This window comes from Amblyraja radiata, chromosome X (assembly GCF_010909765.2).
Source record: "Amblyraja radiata isolate CabotCenter1 chromosome X, sAmbRad1.1.pri, whole genome shotgun sequence".
Taxonomy (NCBI): domain Eukaryota; kingdom Metazoa; phylum Chordata; class Chondrichthyes; order Rajiformes; family Rajidae; genus Amblyraja; species Amblyraja radiata.
In genome coordinates, this window is record NC_045999.1 from 1,397,939 (window position 1) to 1,422,079 (window position 24,141).

General features: G+C 46.0%; 1 protein-coding gene across 3 annotated transcripts in view; it reads left to right on the forward strand.

Annotated features, from left to right (window-relative positions):
• LOC116968305 (CREB-regulated transcription coactivator 3-like) overlaps nucleotides 1–24,141 on the forward strand; it is a 54,028-nt gene continuing 29,887 nt past the window's right edge. For 2 of the 3 annotated variants that reach the window (XM_033015030.1, XM_033015031.1), the window contains exons 1-2: nucleotides 2–1,316; nucleotides 20,260–20,370. In XM_033015030.1, coding sequence (XP_032870921.1) covers nucleotides 1,098–1,316; nucleotides 20,260–20,370 — 330 coding nt within the window. In that variant the 5' untranslated portion in view covers nucleotides 2–1,097. Of the gene's footprint in view, nucleotides 1,317–20,259; nucleotides 20,371–24,141 lie in introns of all 3 variants that reach the window. The other variant, XM_033015032.1, reaches the window with a different exon arrangement.

Here is a 24,141-nt window from a genome sequence, read left to right on the forward strand (position 1 = left end):
GACTCCTCTAGTGGTGCGGTTGAGAAGGAGCATTCATTTCACCACCTCTCATTTTGTTTTTTTCCTTTCTGTATGTGTGTGTCTTCAGTATTTGAACGATGCCAGGAAACCCAGGGCTGGTATTTGGAGCGGCAAGGATCAGGGGAGACGGAGAGTTTTGCTGAGGGGATCTGTACTTCAATCAGACAAGGGGTTGGAATATATTTGGATGCCACTGGCCCCCCCGACTGTGGAGAGAAGACAAGGAGAACTTTCATTGACACACAGTGGAGAAGAGGCGCCCTTTGAGTGGCCAGCCAGCTGAATGTTGCTGCAGGATGGTCGTGCTGTTGTCTCTGTGACCAGACCAGCTTTTGGGACTGAATTTTGGCCACAGGCTCAGGGTCAGATCTTGGGTTTTGAGGAAGATTTCTGGAGAGAATTTTAGGGGGACATTGAGACATCTAGTTAGGGTGGGTTTGGTCAGAAATTGGTGTGTTTTTTTAGATCAAGGGGCAGGGTTTGGAGTGAGTTTTAATTTTTTAAGGTGAGTTTTAGAGATTTTGTGGGGCTGGTGGTTTGGTGATTATAGCTTGTCTGGGTGTTTGGGGCAAATTGTGGAGTTTTAGTTAAAGTGGGGTTTGTTGTTTTTGGGGAGATTGTGGAGTTTTAGTTAATGTGTGGGTTGTTTTTGAGGCAGATTGTGGAGATTTAGTTAAAGTGGGGTTGTTTTGGGGGGGAAATTGTAGAGTTTTAGTTAAAGTAGGGGTTGTTTTTGGGGCAGATTGTGGAGTTTTAGTTAAAGTGGGGTTGTTTTGGGGGGAAATTGTAGAGTTTTAGTTAATGTGGAGGTTGTTTTGGGGGGAAATTGTAGAGTTTTAGTTAGTGGGGGTTGTTATTGGGGCAGATTGTGGAGATTTAGTTAAAGTGGGGTTGTTATTGGGGCAGATTGTGGAGTTTTAGTTAGTGGGGGTTGTTATTGGGGCAGATTGTGGAGTTTTAGATAAAGTGGGGTTGTTATTTTTGGGGAGAGGGATTTTTATTGTTGGATCAGTGGGATTGAGGGAGGACTCTCACCTCCTCCTCCTCCTCCTCCTGCTGCTGCTGCCAGTGTGGAGATGGCGGGGAGTAGCTGCAGCCCCGGGCCCGGCGCTGGCTGCTCCTCAGGCGGCTCGGCCTCGGCCTCCAGCCCCGGGCCCGGCCCTGGACCTTCCAGCGGCGGCTCGACCGCCTCCAACCCCCGCAAGTTCAGCGAGAAGATCGCGCTACACACCCAGAAACAGGCCGAGGAGACGGCCGCCTTCGAGGAGGTGATGAAGGATCTCAGCGTGTCGCGGGTGAGTGGCGGCGGGAGGCCGGGCGCGGCAATCACGCGAGCCCCAGGCTTTGCGGCCTAGTCAGGCCGGGCCAGACTAAACCAACAGGTCAACTCTCAGTAAAGTAACATCAATATAACTTGTTGCATTATATATTCCTAATAGTGATTTCTGTTTTAATTACAAACATTACAGCATATTAAATATTGTCACTATTTGCAAATAATTTGTTTGCACCTTAAACATTTTAACTTTAATACCTTCTTAAATATTGTCATATTTATTGTCATATTAATTATATGTCACATTATATATGATAATATTTAGTATGACATGTTAAATGTGACAATATTTAATGAGGTATTAAAGTTTAAACGTTTAAGGTGCAACCAAATTATTTGCGAAATATATTGCAAATAGTGACAATATTTAATATGCTGTAATGCTTGTAATTATTTTAAATGTATTTAACTACAGAGACGTGGAAATATATTGCATTGGTTGTAACTGAAGGACTTACAATGGAATAATATTTCCATAATATTGCCCCTGATATGTAAGAGTAAGAGTGGCCGGGCCAGACTAAACCAACAAGTCAACTCTCAGTAAAGTAACATCAATATAACTCGTCATTAAATAACTAGCTGCATTATATATTCCTAATAGTGATTTCTGTTTTAATTACAAGCATTACAGCATATTAAATATTGTCACTATTTGCAGTATATTTAGCAAATAATTTGGTTGCACCTTAAACGTTTTAACTTTAATACCTTCTTAAATATTGTCATATTTAATGTCTGATTAATTATATGTCACATTAAATATGATAATATTTAGTATGACATGTTAAATGTGACAATATTTAATAAGGTATTAAAGTTTAAACGTTTAAGGTGCAACCAAATTATTTGCCAAATATATTGCAAATAGTGACAATATTTAATATGCTGTAATGCTTGTAATTATTTTAAACGTATTTAACTACAGAGACATGGAAATATATTGCATTGGTTGTAACTGAAGGACTTACAATGGAATAATATTTCCGTAATATTGCCCCTGATGTGTAGGAGTGGATGAAAAATTGGGGTAACGTGGAAATGGGCGACTGATTGTCGATGTGGTTCAATGGGTCGAAGGGCCTGTTTCCGTGTATCTTTCAAGCAACTCAATCAAAAAACCCCAATTGAAGAAATTCCTCCTCTTCTCTGTCTTGGTTCTTGGTTTCCTGGTCCTCCAAAAATATTCCAAATGGAATTTAAACTGGAGGTGGCGGAGGGTGGACTTAGCAGTGGCACCTCAGAGTGGTTCGAGAACACTGATGCAATTATTAAGAAAGCACATCAATCTTGAATCTTGAATCCCAACAGTGTTCCCACTCCCATTCCAGAATGTCCAGCCTGACCTGGTCAGGAAGAGCAGAGGGTTGTTGTGGAGCAGAGGGATCAGAGCACAAGTACATACTGTTGTTCCTTGAAAGTGGTGCTGCAAATAGATAGGGTGGCATTTGGCACACTGGCTTTCATCGGTCAGGGAACTGAGTATAGGGGTTGGCATGTCATGTTAGGTAAAGTTTAAGTTTAGATTTATTGTCAAGTATACTGATGTACTGCGAAAAGCTTTGTTTTGCATGCTATCCAATCAAGTCAGATAATACAAAACAAGACGTTGGTGAGGCCGCACTTGGAGTACTGTGTTCAGTTTTGGTCACCTGCTGTGGGAAATATGACATTAAGTTAGAAAGAGTACAGATTTATGAGGATGTTGCTGGGATTTGAGGGCCTGAGCTATAGGGAGAGGTTGGGCAGACAGACTTTATTTCTTGGAGTGCAGGAAGCAGAGGAGTTACTTCGAGGTGTATACAACCATGAGGTGCATAGATGAGGTGAATGTGCAGAGTATTTTTCCCAGGGTAGAAGAATCTACAAAACATAGGTTTAAAGTAAGAGGGAAAAGATTTAATAGAAAGCTGAGGGGCAACATTTTCACGCACAGAAGGTTGTGAGTAAATGGAATGAGCTGCCAGAGGAGGTAGGTGAGATGGGTACAGTACAGCATTTAAAAGACATTTGAACAGGTAGATGGATAGGACAGGTTTAGAGGGATATGGGCCAAAGGCAGGCAGGTGGGACAAGCTTAGAACGTTGGTCGGCACGGACGAGTTGGGCCGAAGGGCCTGTTTCTTTGACTATGCCATGTGCTTAAACTGTTGGGTCCAGTTGCTTCTCTATGGAATTCGGACTTAAATGTAGAGACAGCAGTTCAGGAATTTAACGATGATACCAAAACTCGTGAGTGGGAAACGTGTCACTGAGCGAGTTATCGATCGACCAGTTATGTGGAAACAACATTGGCAAATGGAACGCAACCTGGAGATGATTAACGTGGATATTGATTGGGATGAGCTGTGGGGAGAGACTGGCAAGAGGCAGGAGTGACTACAGAACGAAGTGCTGGAGTAACTCAGCGGGTCAGGCAGCATCTGTGGGGAACATGGATAGGTGATGTTTCACAGAGTGCTGGAGTAACTCAGCGGGTCAGGCAGCATCTGTGGGGAACATGGATAGGTGATGTTTCACAGCGTGCTGGAGTAACTCAGCGGGTCAGGCAGCATCTGTGGAGAACATGGATAGGTGACGTTTTGGGTTGGGACCCTTCCTCCGACTGGATAGATTGGGTTTGTTTCCTGTGTACAATGAAAGCTGAAAGGGAACCCCAACTGATGTGTACAAAATGATGAAGGGCATTCTGGATGGAGATAACTCGCTGTATAAAACAAAATAGTTTCCTCATTGTGCCCTCCCAAGATGTGCACCCATTTATCCATGTCCCCTTCTCTCCCCCCCCACATCGCCTTCCACCTTCATCCCTTCCTCTGGCTTCACGTTTTATCCCACTTTCATTCCTATCTCCTTATCTCACGATATTTTTGTCTCTCTATCTCTGGCCTTTGTCCAACCATTTGCCAATCAAAACCCCCTCTCACCTGTACCCACCTATTGCTCGTCAGGCTTTGTCCTGCCCCTCTTCTCTTCCGGCTTTTTCTCCCCTACTGCAACCAATCTGACAAAGGGTCCCAACCCAAAACATCACCTGTCCATGTTCTCCACAGATGTTGTCTGACCTACTCCAGCATTTTGTTGCTTTTTTTCCCCACTGCCACGTTTGGTTTTGACAAGTGCGTTATCTCTCTGCTCCCTTGTCTATTATCTTGGAACAATGAGAGTCGTTTCGGCGCACCTGCTCTGTCTTCTTCATGATTATAAATACTTAGATCAGATCTCTTTGTAACCCACGCTGCTCAGAGGAGAACAAATCCCTACAACCACAGGAGATGCAATACCTGTCGCTATACCTCCTCCCTCGACTCTGTCCAGGGACCCCCCCCCCCCCCCAGACAGTCCTTTCAGGTTAGGCAGAGGTTCACTTGCACCTCCTCCAACCTCATCTACTGTATCCGTTGTTCAAGATGTGGACTCTTATACATCGGCGAGACCAAGCACAGACTGGCCGATCGTTTCTCGGAACACCTTCGCTCAGTCCGCCTGAACCAACCTGATCTCCTGGTTGCTGGAAACTTTAATTCTCCTTCCCATTCCCACGCAGACCTTCCTGTCCGAGGTCTCCTCCATTGTCAGAGTGAGGCTAAACACAAATTGGAGGAACAGCATCTCATATTTCGCTTGGGCAGCTTACAGCCCAGTGGTATGAATATTGATTTCTCTCACTTCAGGTAGCCCCGGCATTCCCTCTCTCTCCATCCCTCCCCCACCCAAGTCGCACCAGCTTCTCATTTTCACCCAACAAACAGCTAACAATGGCTTGTTTCTTTTATCATCCTTACTGTTTTGCATATCTTTCATTCATTGCTCTTTATCTCCCCATATCACTGTCTATATCTCTCATTTCCCTTATCCCCAACCAGTCTGAAGAAGGGTCTTGACCCAAAACCTCACCCACTCCTTCTCTCGAGAGGTGCTCCAGCTGTATCCCAGATTTTCTATTCTATCCTGGATCAGAATTTCTTACAAATTCCTTCTGCATTCCCTCAAAACTACACTCTGGAGTTTAGAAGGATGAGAGGGTATCTCATTGAAACATATAAGATTGTTAAGGGCTTGGACACACTAGAGGCAGGAAACATGTTCCCGATGTTGGGGGAGTCCAGAACCAGGGGCCACAGTTTAAGAATAAGGAGTAAGCCATTTAGAACGGAGACGAGGAAACACTTTTTCTCACAGAGAGTGGAGAGTCTGTGGAATTCTCTGCCTCAGAGGGCGGTGAAGGCAGGTTCTCTAGATGCTTTCAAGAGAGAGCTAGATAGAGCTCTTAAAGATAGCGGAGTCAGGGGATATGGGGAGAAGGCAGGAACGGGGTACTGATTGGGGATGATCAGCCATGATCACATTGAATGGCGGTGCTGGCTCAAAGGGCTGAATGGCCTACTCCTGCACCTATTGTCTATTGTCTAAAAGCCTTTGTGTTGGCTGAAATGCCCATTCAGAACTGGATAATGTGCTCCACTCAAAGCCAATCATTGTAAAAGTTTACCAGTTCTTCCTTGTCTTTTATGTTTCTCTTTATAAAGCCGAGGATTCTGTTTCTGAATTACTAGGTATTGGTTTATTATTGATACAGTGAAAAGCTTTGTTCAACGTGTTATTCAGTTAAGTCATACTATACATGGGTACCATCAAACCAAACACATACTACAGGTAGTGCAACGGTAGAAATGCCAGAGTGCAGAATATAGAGTTACACCATTATAATGCGCAAAAAGTGCAGATAAATACAAGTAGAAAGTCCACAATCAGGAACGTAACTGAGGGGAAGAAGCTGTTCCTGAATCTGGTGGTGCGTGCTTTCAATAGACAATGGGTGCAGGAGTAGGCCATTTGGCCCTTCGAGCCAGCCCATTCAATGTGATCATGGCTGATCACCCCCAATCAGTACCCCGTTCCTGCCTTCTCCTTATATCCCCTGACTCCACTAACTTTAAGAGCCCTATCTAGCTCTCTTGAAAGCATCCAGAGAATCGGAATCCACCGCCCTCTGAGGCAGAGAATTCCACAGAATTCAAACTTCTGTGTCTTCTGTCTAACAGGAGGGGGGAGAAGAGGGAATGACCGGAGTGTGTGTGGTCATTGATTGTCAGTGTACAGCTGGCAGTGTGACATGTGTTTTTTTGTGTTGAAGTGGGCAACATCCACAACTCTTTGCTAATTCTGTGGTCTTGGCCAGAGCTGTTGCCAAACCAAGCTACGATGCATCGGGATAGGATGTTTACCACAGTGCGTCTGTAGAGGTTGGGAAGAGTCGCTGAAGACTTGCCGAACTTCCTTAAGGGCCTGTCCCACTTAGACGATTTTTTGGGGCGACTGTAGGGAGGGGAAGGGGGAAGGAATTGTCGATGTTTCGGGTCAAGACACTGCAACATCCATGAACATTAATTCCTTTATGTTTGGTTTGATTGTATAGTATGATAAGAGATATAGAGATAAGTTTTTGCCTTCCATCACAGCGAGGAGGAGATTCACTGTGATGGATGTTTGTGTAAATTGTGTTGTGTCTTGGTTCTTTCTTGTGTGTATGACTGCAGAAACAACATTTCGTTTGAACCTCAATGGGGTTCAAATGACAAATAAATTGTATTGTATTGTATTGTATTGTATGACTTGACTGAATAACGTGCAAACAAATGTATCACTATCTCAGTGCATGTGACATAAATACCAAAGATAGACACAAAATGCTGGAGTAACTCAGCGGGTCAGGCAGCATCTCTGGAGTGACGTTTCGGGTTGGCCCAATTTTCACATATACAGGTGCACAACCTTTTATCCGAAGATCCAAATAACGAAAACCTCCGAATAGCGGACATTTTTTTCGGTCCTTGAAGAAAGGTCCTTGAAAACGTTCACCGAGGGCGGCCCGCAGAGGTGACAGCGGAACCTCCGGTCGGTCCTCGAAGAAAGGGGAACTAAATCCCCATTCATAAAAGAGAAGGTGAGGGTATATTGCGCGGGAGGGTTAATAATTGACAATATGCTGCTGCCTGCCCGCTGAGTTAAAAAGTTCCCACGGTAGACTCACGATACACAGTGTATCATGAGTCTTGCGTGGGAACTTTTTAACTCAGCGGGCAGGCAGCAGCAGATTGTCGCTCCCTTCAGTTTCACCTCACCTACACCCCTCTGCTTCTCGGCCATGTGTGTGACCCCGTCCCTCCCCTCTCCAGCTCCCCGCTCATTGCACCGGCGCGGGGGCTTTGAACTGTCTTCACGTCGGCGATGCCAGCAGGACCGTGCCAGTCACCAGAGACGTCAGGACCAACGGGACACCGACCCCCAGACCCACTGCAAGCACGGAGATCCCAGAGACCCACAGCCAGCAGCAGCCCAGCCCAGCCCCGCTCCAACTACAGAGGAACCTGGGTTGCGGATGACGGGGCGCAGCTCGGGGCGTCGTAGGGGCCCATCGGGGAGCGGGTTCCTGTTGGTCCTGACGTCTCCGGCCACCTGCCATCCTCCGGGAACTGTACCGCCCTTGCAGGAGAGTGGGGTTGTTTGCAGTTGCAGAGGGAGGGGGCAAGGGCGGTACAGTTCCCAGTCTCAGCTCCAGTCCAGGGGGGTGGCCGGAGACGTCAGGACCAACGGGACACCGACCCCCAGGCCCACTGCAGGCACGGAGATCCCAGAGACCCACAGCCAGCAGCAACTCCAGCCCCGCTCCAACTCCAGAGGAATACGTAGGGGCAGAAGCTGATGGTGTGCAAGGTACGTCTTGTTCTTGGGGTGACGGATGAGGGGGCGCAGCTCGGGCTGTGGGCGAACTGCCACTTGTCGCCGTAGCGGCCCATCGGGGAGTGGATTCCTCTGGAGTTGGAGGGGGAGGGGTTATTGTGCTGTTTGATCGCCCCCTGCTATCCCAGGGACAGGGAGACACAGCGGCTTTTTAGACTGGTGGGCAATCACTTCCAAAGTTCTGCCCACACAGTCAGTACACCTCTCCTACACTGCATTTCATACAAACATTTATTCTGCAAGAAAAAACGACATTGAAGACTCAAATCCGCGACCGAGTAACTGCTGGGATCAAGGCGCAAACTCGCGATCTTGCGGATATGAGCCGAGCACTCTACCACTGAGCCAGCCATTAAAATCTACGCTAAAAAATTTCCATTCCGAAGGCCGACAAATTCTGAATTACGAAAAGTGTCTGGTCCCAAGGCTTTCGGATAAAAGGTTGTGCACCTGTATACTATTTCTCCAGAAATACGGCCTGACCCGCTGAGTTACTCCAGCACTTTGTGTCTATTTTTGGTATAAATCAACATTTGCAGTGATATTGATATCACTTTGTCTTTTGATCCATATTCCAGCATCTGCAATCTCTTGTGTGTATCTATGTTTTCTCCCTGTACTTTGTCATCCTTTCTCATTGCGTCTCATTTCCCTTTTTATTAATAAACCTTTGTATTTTCTCTGATGTGCCAGCCCCCCCTCCTTGTAAGAGCAAGCAGTGCCTTTTCCCTCCCCTCACTCATGGGATTGTACCTGGGGTTATAATATAAACATGTCCACTTGTGAGAGAGTCTAGGACCAGAGGGCACAGCCTCAGAATAAAAGGATGTACCTTTTGGAATGGAGATGAGGAGGAATTTATTTAGCTAGACGGTGGTGAATCTGTGGAATTCATTGCCACAGACGGCAGTGGAGGCCAAATTATTAGGTATTTTTAAACTGGAGATTGATAGGTTTTTGATTAGTAAGAGCATCAAAGGTTGTGCAGAGGAGATTACGGTTGTGAGGGAGAAACAGATCAGTTATGATTGAATAGTGGTGCGGACTCAATGGGCCAAATGGCCTAATTCTACTATGTATTCTGGTCTTTTAATGTTCAATCTTAGTTGTCCCTGCCACGAAATGTGGCCAGTTTACCCAGATCTGTTCTCATCCAACAGGAATTGGCTCTCGTCCCAGTGACTATTTTGACCTTAGATCTAAATCTGTTTCCAGAACTCTTTCCGAACTTTATGAGATATTGATGGCTTGACAGCTGGTTGGGGAGACAGGACTGTAGCAAATGGAATTAAGAGATGGTTTATGGGAAGATCAAACAAAACCAAGGAACAGGCAATGAAGTGGTTGGTTACGTGATGACTTGGTTAAGATGAACACTTGCATTTATTGGCCAACACAACGATTAGACCATTGAGAGACACACAGTGCTGGAGAAACTCAGTGAGTCAGGCATCGTCTTTGGAGAACATGGATCAGTGACCTTTTTGGGTTGGGACCTTTCTTCGGGGAACCGACTCGAAACATCATCAATCCTTTTTCTCCAGAGATGCTGCGTGGCCAGCTGAGGTGGGGGGGGGCACAGTGGTCCATTGTCGAGTGTGGAAGAGGTGAAAACGAAGGGATATACGGATGCAAACAGTGGAACTAGCTGGACTACTAGTGCCTGATTGGGTAGTCCATGTATCGGAGGCATCCAGGAAGGTGGGGATCACTGCTGCCTGATTGACCTTACATTATGAATCCATTTTGATCTTCAAGAGGTAGACAAAAATGCTGGAGAAACTCAGCGGGTGAGGCAGCATCTATGGAGAGAAGGAATAGGCGACGTTTCGGGTCGGGACCCATCCTCAGACTGATGTCGGGATCTTCAAGAACTCTTTTTCATGCAACTAAATCTTGAACCAAAAACCCACAGGGAAGAAGGGAAGATTTGATATTGAATCTTGGGACATTAAATGGAGCAGATAAAAGAGGTGGGCAGTAGTTACCATATTATTGTGTAGTTTATCATGATAATAGAAAGAGATTTAAGGATTACCGGGACTAAAGAAAAGCTTATTTTAAGTGTTATCTACTTGGGTAGATAACGCAACCAACAATACTGGACAACAGCAATGAGAGAACTGGTGTTTCAACTGCAGGGAAATATATTCTGATGAAACAGAAAGGACAAATTAAACAGTCATGAGACATGGATGAAAATAAAGAGACTCGGGGGAACAATTGTGGGCAAGAATTTTCTCTCAAAGAACAGAGGAGAGCATGATAAGAGAACACCAAGGGATCAGAAGTCAAGTCATGAAAAGCAATTAGGAAGGTGAAACGGAAGCATGGAATTAAATTGCCAAGGAACAAAACAAAATGATAAAGGAAAATTACAGACACATCAGTAAAATTTGCGATGCTTGGATGAGAATCCTTTCAGAATTAAAGAACGTTCCTTTGCGAAGGAGATGAGGAGGAATTTGTGGAATCTGTGGAATTCTTTGCCACAGAAGGCGGTGGAGGCAGTCAATTGATATTTTTAAGGCAGGGATAGATAGATTATTGGTTTGTACGGGTGTCAGAGGTTATGGGGAGAAGGCAGGAGAAGAGGGTTAGGAGGGAGAGATAGATCAGCCATGATTGAACGGCGGAGTAGACTTGATGGGCCGAATGGCCTAATTCTGCTCCTATCACATGAGCGTATGAGAATTGGTCATTAAGAGATATGCTGGTGAATACTAAAGGAAATGACTGGGATATATTACATTGGTAGAAATATTATATTGTTATTTTGCTTTGGTAGTTACCAGGGTGACAAAGTAGGTGGAGGTAACATTGGAAGAGGAAATTAGTGTATTTTAAATAGAAAATTAAGAATAGTCACTCAGTCTGAAGAAGGGGCTCGACCCGAAACGTCACCATTTCCTTCTCTCCAGAGATGCTGCCTGTCCTGCTGAGTTACTCCAGCATTTTGTGTCTATCTTCAGTGTAAACCAGCATCTGCAGTTCCATCCTACACATGAAGATTTATTAATTCAGCTAACCATATTTTAAAAAAGGATTAAAAACACTGATGTGGGTGGACTATACCATTTGCATTTATAACAAATTACTAAAAGAGTGATTTGAGACAAGAAAGTATATTTAATCAGCTGTGGGATGTGGCAATGCCAACGAAATGGTGGAGAGCTGACCAGTCGCCTGTATTGAAGGTGAATGGAACATATTCAGGCAATTATAGACATCCTGGTTTAAATCAGTGATGGTGAAGACCACGGATACCTATTGAAGGTAAAAATAGAAGATGGCTGAAAGGGTGCTCTTACAGTGTGTTATAAATGCAAGCTCAGGCTCCTTCAGGTGCTGGTCAGGCCACATTTGGAGTACTGCGAGCATATTCTGGGCCCCATATCTGAGGAAGGATGTGCTGGCTCTGGGGAGGGTCCAGAGGAGGTTTACAGGAATGATCCCAGGAATGAGTGGGTTAGCATACGATGAGCGTTTGACAGCGCAGGGCCTGTACTCGCTGGAGTTTAGAAGGTTGAGGGGAGACCCCATTGAAACTTACAGAATAATGAAAGGCATTGATAGAGTGGATGTGGAGAGGATGTTTCCACTGGTGGGAGAGTCTAGGACCAGAGGTCATAACCTCAGAATTAAAGGGCGCTCGTTTAGAAAGGAGAAACTTCTTTAGTCAGAGGGTAGTTAATCTCTGGAACTCATTGCCACAGAGGGCTGTGGAGGCCAAGTCAGTGGATATTTTTAAGGCAGAGATAGACACATTTTTGAGTAGAACGGGCATCAAGGAAAATGGGATTAGGAGGCAGAGATCAGCCATGATTGGATGGCGGAGTAGGCTCGATGGGCCGAATGGCCTAATTCTACTCCTATAACTTGTGAAGCAGTGCTGCGGGGATGAGCGGAAGAAAGGTTTTGTTTCAATTATTCCAAAATCAATGCTGTACTCTTCACCAGCAATATGTCAAATTAGTATTAAAACAGCACATCTTTCAGCATTTTTGAATAACTTTTATGGAGGCGGGACCCTTGTGGATTTTAAAATGTCAGCCAGCTGCAGGTTCCCTCAACACTTTTGTGTTTGGTGGTGTTTATCCAGCTTTTATACAAGAGACAAGGTGCAGTAGTGTGGATGCAGGACACCTTCCAACACTCCCATCACACTCATCTCCTGGAATCATAGGAACCCTTTGTGTATCGAAGCTCACAAGGCCATGAGAATGCAAACTATCTCATGTTATTAACTGGCTACCCTATCTATGCCTTTCATAACTTTATACACTTCTGTTTGCTCTGCTCTGAACCAGTTCTCCAGAGAAAATAGTCCCCCTACAATCAGTCTGAAGAAAGGTCCCGACCCGAAACGTCACCTATCCATGCTCTCCATAGGTGCTGCCTGACCCACTGAGTTACTCCAGCACTCTGTGAAACGTCACCTATCCATGCTCTCCATAAGTGCTGCCTGACCCACTGAGTTACTCCAGCACTCTGTGAAACGTCACCTATCCATGTTCTCCACAGATGCTGCCTGACCTGCTGAGTTACTCCAGCACTCTGTGAAATGTCACCTATCCATGCTCTCCATAGGTGCTGCCTGACCCACTGAGTTACTCCAGCACTCTGAAATGTCACCTATCCATGTTCTCCACAGATGCTGCCTGACCTGCTGAGTTACTCCAGCACTTTGTGTCCTTCCAAGTTTATCCAACCTCTCCTTGTAGCTCATGCACTCCAGTATATACACTCACTCCACTCTGCATACTGGACAAATGAGGGCAACACGGTGGTGCAGTGGTGGAGTTGCTGCATTGCAAGTGCTGTCTGTACGGAGTTTGTACGTTCTTCCTGTGACCGTGTGGGTTTTCTCCGCGTGCTTCAGTTTCCTTGCACTTTCATAGAAACATAGAAAATAGGTGCAGGAGTAGGCCATTCGGCCCTTCGAGCCTGCACCGCCATTCAATATGATCATGGCTGATCATCCAACTCAGTATCCTGTACCTGCCTTCTCTCCATACCCCCTGATCCCTTTAGCCACAAGGGCCATATCTAACTCACTCTTAAATATAGCCAATGAACTGTGGCCTCAACTACCTTCTGTGGCAGAGAATTCCACAGAAACACAAAAGGTTTTTCTCATCTCGGTCCTAAAAGACTTCCCCCTTATCCTTAAACTGTGACCCCTTGTTCTGGACTTCCCCAACATCGGGAATAATCTTCCTGCATCTAGCCTGTCCAATCCCTTAACAATTCCAAACAATTGCAGGTTTATAGGTTAATTGGCTTCTGTAAAAATGATCCCCAGTGTGTAGGATGGAACTAGTGTTCTGGTGATCATTGGTCGGTGCGAGTTGTTGGAAACTATCCATAGAAGCGAGGAGGAGGCGGAGGGCAAAGTGCGAGAGTCTAGGACTAGAGGTCACAGCCTCAGAATTAAAAGACTCCTTTTGGATGGAGATGAGGAGGAAATTCTTTAGTCAGGGGGTGAAATTCTGTGCCACAGAAGGCTGTGGAGGCCAATGGATATTTTGTAAGGCACAGGTAGATAATTTCTTGATTAGTATGCGGAGCGGCATGGTGGCGCAGCGGTAGGGTTGCTGCCTTGCAGCTCTTTCAGCGCCGGAGACCCAGGTTCGATCTCGACTACGGGTGCTGTCTGCGTGGAGTTTGTACGTTCTCCCCGTGACCGTGTGGGTTTTCTCCGAGATCTTTGGTTTCCTCCCACACTCCAAAGACGTGCAGGTTTGTAGGGTAATTGGATTGGTTTAAGTGTAAAATTGTCCCTAGTGTGTGTAGGATAGTGTTAATGTGTGGGGATTGGTGGTTGGTGCTGACACGGTGGGCCGAAGGGCCTATTTCCGTCCGAGCTGTATCTCTAAAACTAAAAAAAGTGCATTCTTGATGGGCTGAATGGCCTAATTCTGTTCCTATCCCTTGTGACGGTATGAATTCAGCCTCATTAGTGGATCATATCACTGCCAGACAGGGTGTGGTATGTGAACTAGGTTTCAACAACAGTGTGGAAGGTGCAATGTTAAGGTTGCTATAGCAGCTCGTTAATTCTAGGCTTATTTAATTAATTGAGTTTATGTTTTCCTGAGGGCAGAGTGCTTGTCTCCAGTTGCTAGCCCAGTAACCTCTAATTGTTGCCCACATCAAGAGTCAAGGGTATTTCATTGTTCTACGTACCAGCAATAAAACGATGGGCGGCTATGTTCTGTATCTTAACAGGCCCATTAGTGCCACAACACACAGATAACTCTGTAATCATCCATTATAAAACAATTTAATAACAATAATACCAGGTAACTATCATTGTGTGCAACCAAACTCCGTAGGGCGATCAAAGATTCAGTCCGTGTTAGATCACAGTCGCTGAGGTTAGTGTTGTGCAGTGTCCAAGAGCCTGATGGTTGTTCGAAAGAAGCTGTTCTTGAACCTGGAGGTCACGGTTTTCAGGCTCCTGTACCTTCCTCCCAATCGTAGCAGCGAGATGAGAGCGTGGCCAGGGTGGTGTGGGTCTCTGATAATGCTGGCTGCCTTTTTGAGGCAGCGACTCCTGTAGATCCCATTGATGGTGGGGAGGTCAGTACTGTGATGGACCCTCGATGGTGAAGAGGTCAGTATTGTGATGGACCTTCGATGGTGGGGAGGTCAGTACTGTGATGGGCCTTCGATGGTGGGGAGGTCAGTATTGTGATGGACCTTCGATGGTGGGGAGGTCAGTACTGTGATGGGCCTTCGATGGTGGGGAGGTCAGTATTGTGATGGACCCTCGATGGTGGGGAGGTCAGTACTGTGATGGGCCTTCGATGGTGGGGAGGTCAGTACTGTGATGGACCCTCGATGGTGGGGAGGTCAGTACTGTGATGGACCGGGCAGTGTTCACCACTCTCTGTAGATCCCTTCGTTCCTGGGAGTTTGTGTTATCGAATAAGAACATGATTCAACTAGTTGTTATTCTCTTTGCCTCAGAACTGTGGAAATGCGATAGAATATTTTATCGACAATCTCCTGACTATTGCAATTGGAAAAAGAAAGTCAGGATGAATGACTTGTATTTCTAAGCTACTTTCCGCATCCTTGTTACATCAACAGCAGCTGCAACCAGTCAAGTACAAGTATAGTGTCTTTGCCAGGCACAAAATGCTGGAGTAACTCAGTGTGACAGGCAGCATCTCTGGAGAGAAAGAATGGCTGCCTGTCCCGCTGAGTTACTCCAGCATTTTGTGTCTACTAGCCTGCATTTCTTCAGTTCTGGATTATTTGCACTGAAATCCTTGGAGTCCGACCTTCTGACCTTTGGGGTGAAGGCATCATGACCAGGAGGTTAGTTTTTAGTTTAGTTTAGTTTATCATTATCACATGTACTGAGGTACAGTAAAAAACTTCTTGTCAAAGAAAAGACCATACATCTTCTTCTTCTTGCGTATGGCGTGCACAGCCTAAAGTTGTGGGACAACTTGTTCTATTTGATCTTATTTGATTGTGCACGCCGGGTTGATTGCATTCGTTGAAACAGGGCGGACCACGTGAAGGTTGCAATCTCCCACCCAGACTATACATGACTACGATCAAGCCATTCATAGTTGTGCAGATCAAGGGTATAACGTTTAGCTCAAGATGAAGTCTGAATAGAAATAGTTTACAGATCTCCAATGAGGTAGATGTGAGATCAGAACCGCACCTAGCTGTTGAGAGGACGGTTTAGTTGCCTGATAACAGCTGGGAAGAAACACACCTTAATCTGAAGTACCTCTTGCCCGATGCGTGTGGAGAAGAGGGAGTGACCGGGGCGAGACTGGTCCTTGAGTATGCTGGTTCTCCATTCTAAGGCATCAGAGTGAAGGGAAGGTAGACAAAAATGCTGGAGAAACTCAGCGGGTGAGGCAGCATCTATGGAGCGAAGGAAATAGGGGACGTTCTTCTCCAGACTGATGTGGGGGTGAGTGAAGGGGAGTGTAAGGTGTGAGTCAGCAGGAGGCAGGTAAAGAGGGCTTGCTTTATCCTACAGCAGTAGTGGTGGGACTGAGCCTCTGGGTGACACCGACTTTGCAATCGATCGCTCTCCCTCAGGTTTCTTGCACTGGAACGCCTCAGTCTTTTGACACGTGGGGGCATGTGTGTTAATCACCAGCAGTTTAAATAATCCCTTGTTTAAGTCATGCTCAAAGTGAAGTGAACAGTTTTCACGTGTGAGTTAGGCATTAACTGCATTGATAATTAAGAAGGCGCAGAGATTACGCAGACACTCGGTCATGAAATGTATTTTGGCAAATTACAAGTTTGCAATAGGTCACATGTATATGAACACAAAGCAACAACTACATTTTTGTTCATTCAACAAACTAGGTTTGGTTCCTGATACTGATTCTATCTGCTCTCTGTTGTAGCACCTGAACTGTGTTGCAGTTCCCATAAGACTTGTTAGATTGCATCGGGCTGAGTTGGCCACGCACTTGTTAATCTCGTTCTAGTTTCGCACAATTATTCATTTATAGCTGATGGGTGTTGTTGGCAAGACCTGTAATGTTGAACCAGACCTGAGATGGTGATGAAAATCTTCCATCTTGCAGCAATGCAGTTATTATCTACAAGACCCTTTCAGAAAAAGTGGCGCAGCGGTAGAGTTGCTGCCTTACAGCGCCAGAGACCCGGGTTCGATCCTGACTATGGGCGCTGCCTGTACGGAGTTTGTACCTTCTTCCCGTGACCGCGTGCGTTTTCCCCGGGTGCTCCAGCTTTCACCCACATTCCAAAGACATGTAGGTTTGTAGGTTAATTGACTTTGGTTGTAAACTGTCCGTATTGTGTGTAGGGTAGTGCTAGTGTACGGCGATCGCTGGTCGCTGTGGACTCTGTGGGTCAAGGGGCCTGTTCACCTGCTCTAAACTAAACTAATCTAAGAACTCCTCGAGGTAGAAGCAGGAGAATATAAAATGATGAGAGGCATAAATAGGGTAGACAGTCAGAATCTTTTTCCCAGAGTGGAAATGTCAAAGACTAGTGGGCAAAGCTTTAAGGTGAGTGGAGGGAAATTTAGAGGAGATGTGCGGGCCAAGTTATTTTACACAGAGAGTGGTGGGTGCCTGGAATATGTTGCTGGAGGTGGTGGTGGAGGCAGATACAAGACTGGTGGAGGAGGCTTTTAGACAGGCACATGGATATTCAAGGGATGGAAGGATATGGACTATGTGCAGGATGGATAGTTTAGTTTACCTCGTCATCATGTTCAGCATGGATATTGTGGGCCGAAGGGCCTGTACCTGTCTGTGTTCTCTGGGTAGACCATTGTGTACCAATATCCTGAATGGCTCTCAACTTCAGCCTTATTATTGCCTGTGCTCCATAATCTTATGTTTCCTATTAATTTCTCCTTTAAATGTAACAAATGATTGAGCATCCACAGAGCTTCACAGGAAAGACTTCTGAAAAGTCATCTCCCATTTGAATCCGAATCCGACCTTTCTGTCCTGGGCCTCCTCCATGGCCAGAGTGAGTCCCACCGCAAATTGGAGGAGCAGCACCTCATATTGCGCTTGGGTAGTTTACACCCCAGCGGTATGAACATTGACTTCTCCAATTTCAGGTAGTCCCTGCTTTATCCCTCCTTCCCCTCCCCTTCCCAGCTCTCCCACAGCCCACTGTCTCCGCCTCTTCCGATCTCCCCCCCCCCCCCACATCAGTCTGAAGAAGGGTCTCGACCTGAAATATCACCTATTCCTTCGCACCATAGATGCTGCCTGTCCCGCTGAGTTTCTCCAGCATTTTTGTCTTTCTCCCATTTCCCAGACCTGAATAACCTAGCCCTGACTGAGAGCTTGTATAGGCTGAAGGGTGATCTGACAGGTGTGTAAATTATGAGTGGAATAGATAGAATTATTGCACAGGCTTGTATCCAAGGGAGGGGAAACAAGAAGCAAGGGTCGTGGGCTGCAGGTCATAAGTGATAGGAGCAGAATTTGACCATTCGGCCCATCAAGTCTACTTCACCATTCAATCATGGCTGATCTATCTCTCCCTCTCAACCACGTTCTCCTGCCTTCTCCCCATAACCTCTGACACCCATACTAATCAAGAATCTATCTATCTCTGCCTTTAAAATATCCATTGATATTATATGATGTGTGAGAGGAACTACAATAGGAACCTGAAGGGGAACTTTTTCCACACAAAGGGTAAATAAAACAAGCTGCCAGAAGAGGTAGTTGAGGCAGGTACTATAACAATTGAAAGACATTTGGACAAATACATGGATAGGAGAGGTTGAGAGAGATATGGGTCAAATGTGGGCAAATGGATCTAGCTTAGATGAGGCATCTTGGTTAGCATGGACGTGTGGGGCTGAAGGGCCTGTATCCATGCTATATGGCTCTATGGTCCCTGGTTCTGGACTCCTGGCCCAGGGTAAACTTCATTCCCATGAGAACCTCGTTGAACTCTGATGAGTTTGTATATTTCAATTTCACCTGCCGTTCTTCGGAATGGGAGACCATGGAAAGTCAAACTGCTCAACGTCTCCTTGTATGACAGTCCCACCGACCCGCAAACAAGCCAAGTGGATCCATCAGTTCAAAGCCTACCACAGCAGCTGGGTAATTTAAAATTCCCATCATCAAGTGGATGTGGAATAAACAACTAGCATCCACAACAACAGCCATGAAATTCTTGGCTTTAATTCAAACTGAGCATCTGCAATATTGCCGGCATTGTCACTTCCAAATACAAATGTCCTTTATGTCGGAATAGTCATGCTTCATGGTTGGAAATCTGTTCTGCACTTGGTCAGGCCTGCCTGCGACTGCAGTCCGACTGGTGGTTAACTCCTGATAGTCTTCTGCTGTAGCCCAGAGGGTGGGCAGTGGGACCTATATCCGAGCTAGGGGCAGGAGTGGACCCTCACTGTAAGCTGCCATTCAGTAACATCATGGCCGCCTCACAGCGCCAGAGACACACACGTGATTGATCCTGACCTCGAGTGCTGCCTGTGTGGAGTTTGCTTGTTCTCCCTGTGACTGCGTGGGTTTCCTGCAGGAGCTCCGGTTTCTTCCCACATCCCAAAGACGTGCAGGTTTGTGGGTTGGTTGTAAATTGCCTCGAGTGCGGTGGGAGTGAACGTGGAAACGGGATAACGTGGAACTCGTGTGAACGGGTGATCGATGGTCAGCCTCGACTCAGTGAGACGATGGGCCTGTTCCCATGCTGTATCTCTAAATTTACCCAAACTAAACCACTGATCTGACCTTGGCTTGGCTTCATTCACAGAAACCTTGACTTCCTCAACAATTGGTCTATTTTTGCTGTCAATGTCTCATCCTCCACAGGCTAGAGAATTCCAAAGATTCACAACACTCTGTGAGAAAAGCCTTCCCCCTCCTCAATGTCTGCAGAGCCAGCCTTGCCTGTGACCTCCAAGTCCCAGAAACACATAAATAGGAAAATAATCCATAAGACGTGTTCAGTGATTAAAAAGGTTTCGTTTAGTTTAATGTTTAAATTTAGAGATACAAAGCGGAAACATGCCCTTCGACCCACGGAGATCTCACCGACCAGCGATCCCCGCTCAACAACACTAGCCTACACACACTAGGGACAGTAGAATACAGCATGGAAACAGGCCCTTCGTCCCACCGAGATCGCACCGACCAGCGATCCCCGCTCAACAACACTAGCCTACACACACTAGGGACAGTTTAGAATTTTTACAGCATGGAAACAGGCCCTTCGTCCCACCGAGTCCAGGCTGACCATTGATCACCCGATCACATGAGTTCTATGTTCTCCCACTTTCACATCCACTCCCAAAACACGAGAGGCCATTTCGGACTGAGATAAGGAAAAATGTTTTCACCCAGAGAGTTGTGAATCTGTGGAATTCTCTGCTACAGGAGGCAGCGGAGGCCAATTCACTGGATGTTTTCAAGAGAGAGTTAGATTTAGCTCTTAGGGGTAACGGAATCAATGGATACGGGGAGAAGGCAGGAACGGGGTACTGATTTTAGATGATCAGCCATGATCATGTTGAATGGCGGTGCTGGCTCAAAGGGCCGAATGGCCTACTCCTGCACCTATTTTCTATGTTGTCTATGTTTCTATAGATGCATTGTTGTTGATGTTTGAGTAACTCTAGACTGACTTCACTTTCTAATTGTTCCCAGGTTCAGTTTCACAAGCTGCACCACTTACGATTGGCACAGACCCGGGCACAGTATTATGGAGGATCCTTACCGAACGTTAACCAGATTGGCAACAACTTGCATGACTTTCAGGTACGCGTTGAAGGGCAAGGCTCCAACTTCTTATTGTTTCCTCTCGGCCCTCCAGAGTTGCTTGCCTTCCCATCTCTCTCACTTAACCGTCAATGGTAGAGCTGCCTCGTCCTCTCAATAGTCGACTAAATCGTTTTATTTGTCACACATGCAACTGCACGGGGAAATTCCTTTTTTTTTTGTTTAGTTTAGAGGTACAGCACAAAAACAGGCCCTTCGGCCCATCGAGTCTGCACCAACCAGGGATCCCCACACATTAACACAAGCCTAGACACGCTAGGGACAATTTACACTCATACCAAGCCAATTAATCTACAAACCTGTATGTCTTTGGAATGTGGGAGGAAACCGAAGATCTTGGAGCAAGTCATTCTCAGTCTACCCCTCGCCAGGACAGAAGGGGGAGGAGTTGTAAAGTTTGATAGCCACAGGGAAGAAGGATGTCCTGTGGCGTTCTGTAATCATCTGTAAATCTCTCCAGTAATGTCAGGGACTTGCAACTGATTATTGGCAACATCGTGTGCTTGTGCCTTTCCCTTTGATATTCTGCAGCAGAGCCACAACTGTTTCCAATGAGCCAGTGAAGGGCCTGTCCCACGGCGACTTTCTTCGGCGACTGCCGGCGTCATTGACTGACGTATCAGGGTTGCCGAAAGACTTTGAACATTTCAAAAAAAAAAAATGTTGCGACACTTGAGGAGACGGCGCCGCGCATCAATACATCATCGCGCCGCGACTTTATCGGTGACCTGATACGCCAATCAATGATGCCGACACAGTCGCCGATAAAATTGCCACGTGTGACAGGCCCTTGCCTTGTCCACTTCTATGGCTGACTATTGAACTTGTAGATCAAAGCTGTCCTAATTTGAACTAATGTGCTGGAGTAACTCGGCGGGTCAGGCAGCATCTCTGGAGAAAAAGTTGCTGACTTTTCATCACCAAAACTTCACCCATGCTTTTTCTCCAGAGATGTTGTCTGACCTCCAGCACTTTACGTCTATCTTTAGTGTTAACATCCACAGTTCTTTGTTTCTAGTCATTTCCTGATAGATAATGTTCGTTCATAGAGTCATCTACACATTGCTTCATCACATTTCCCTGGACACACTCAACAAAATGTCTCATGTTGATCACTAAGGTAGCTCCAGTCAATTTTAGGGAAGTTAAAATCGCCTACTCTTTCATTCCTACTCCTATCTGTAATTGAATCAGGCTACAATGAATTGCTGAGCAAATGCTTTCATCTTCTTATTTATAAGAATATCCAACATTTTAAGATTGTAATCAAATCTTGTGGATCGAATGTCAATTTTGAACGATTTAAACTTGTTTCTGAGTGTTCAGATCATGGGATTAGATTACAATACTACCAAACATCAGAAGGTCTGCCCTGCCCTATTTTATTAAGCAGTCCACATTTGTGACTGAAACACGCTGCAGTTGCTAATATTTCAGTGAAATGCTTATCCTTTAGTTAAGATTTAGTAGCATGAATAGCTCTCACTTATTTTGGACAATTTACCATTTCCCTGGAAGTCGCCTCTTGTGTTTGCAGCTGATTAATGAGGTGGAGGTACTCAGCAGGTCAGGCAGCGTCTGAGGAGGGAATGTTCAGGAGAAGTTTCGAGAAGAGTTCTCTGAGATTTGCTGGACTTTACAGTTTTCAGACTCCTGTACCTTCTTCCCGATGGCGGGAGTGAAATGAAAGTGTGGTCAGGGTGTTGTGTGTCACTGATGATATTGGCTGCCTTTTTGAGATCGGGCTGCGAATACATCCTTTAGATGGTGGGGAGGTCAATGCCTGAGATAGACCAGGCAATGTTCACCGTTTCTTTTGTAGTCTGGAGATTCTTTCTCATTCTTCCCTCCTTCTCTCCAGAGATGCTGCCTGTCCCGCTGAGTTACTCCAGCATTTTGTGTTTAAGAAAGAGCTGCAGATGCTGGAAAAATCCAAGGTAGACAACAAAGCTGGAGGAACTCAGCGGGTGAGGCAGCATCTATGGAGAGAAGGAATAGGTGACGTTTCGGGTCTCGACCCTTCTGTGTCTATCTTCAGCTAATAAGTTCTCTAGTTTATTTTAGTTTAGTTTACAGAGATACAGCGCGGAAACAGGCACTTCGGCCCACCGGGTCCGCGCCGACCAGCGATCCCCGCACACTAACACTATCCTACACCCACTAGGGACAATTTTTACATTTACCAAGCTAATTAACCTACAAACCTGTACGTCTTTGGAGCGTGGGAGGAAACGGAAGATCTCGGAGAAAACCCACGCAGGTCACGGGGAGAAGGTACAAACTCCGAACAGACAGCACCCGTAGTCAGGGTCGAACCTGAGTCTCCGGCGCTGCATTCGCTGTAAGGCAGCAACTCTACCGCTGCGCCACCGTAACCGCCCATCTACTTTATATTCTATACATAAGTTCAGTGTTGGAGCTGGTATTAAAATAACCCGCTGAGCCTGACTGACCCTGAAGGTGTGAGATGCCTCATCGATGTCACAGTGCAGGAGAGGTGCGGATAGCACCAGAGCAACATTAGACCTGTTTACTGCGACACTGACATTCTGATTCACTCACTGAACAGTTAACACTTCAGACTGAGGAAGTGCCAGGCGAGAAGCTGGTGGGGCAGAAGTTTGTGTGCTTGTGTTGTGACACCATTAATCAACTAAACCATGGTGGTTCGGCCAGTGGGTTGAACTGTGTCGAATAGTGCAGGATAAATCTTCCCGATGTTGGGGGTGTCCAGAACCAGGGGTCACACAGTTTAAGAATAAGGGGTAGGCCATTTAGGACTGAGATGAGGAAAAATGTTTTCACCCAGAGTTGTGAGTCTGTGACATAACTTGGAGGGTGCACTGATGGTAATGTTTTTGAGTGATTTATCAAACGGTGGATAATGATAATTAGGGTGGGATTGATGGAAAGTGAATGGAGTGCTGCATGTACAGAGGGGGTGAGCTTAGAGTGAGTCAGGGTGAGAGTGAGGTTATGGGGGGGTGGAGACGTTGGCAGGGTTGACGTCACGCTACCAGCTGGAGATACAATGATCAGAATGATCAGAATCCTGATGCAGGATTTTGAGCTGAGACATCCACGGTTCTTTCCCACCCATAGAAGCTGCCCAACCTGCTTGGTGCCTCCAGCACATTGTTGGTTGTTGATAAACCAGTAACTCTGGTTGTGTGTGCGCGTGTGCGTGCGTGCGTGTGTGCGTGTGTATGTCTACATGTCTGGGTGTGCGTGCGTCTATGCGTGTGTGTGTGTGTCCGTGTATGTATGTACATGTGTGTATGTCTACATGTGTCTGTGTGTGTGTGTGTGTCCGTCCGTGTATGTGTGTGTCCATGTATGTGTGTGTTCACATGTATGTGTCCTTGTATGTATGTATCTGTGTGTGTCCATTTCCTTGTATGTATCTCTGTGTGTGTGCGTGCGTGTGTGTGTGTGTGTGTGTGTACAATGTTGATAGGCCTGACGTTGGGAGGATGTGAGCAGGCCCATCTTCCCCCTCAGCCAGTCACACAAGGAGTCCATTCCGAACAGTCCCATGTTGGGGGAGTCTAGAACCGGGGGTCAAGTTTAAGAATAAGGGGTAGGCCATTTAGGATTGAGATGAGGAAAGACGTTTTCACCTACAGAGTTGTATAAAGATCATTAAAGTGCACATTGTCACAGCTGTAATTTCCACATGGTCAAACCAGAAATGTATACATATGCCCTTTAATAAAATCCCACAATATGCACTTTAACCACGTGATTTTT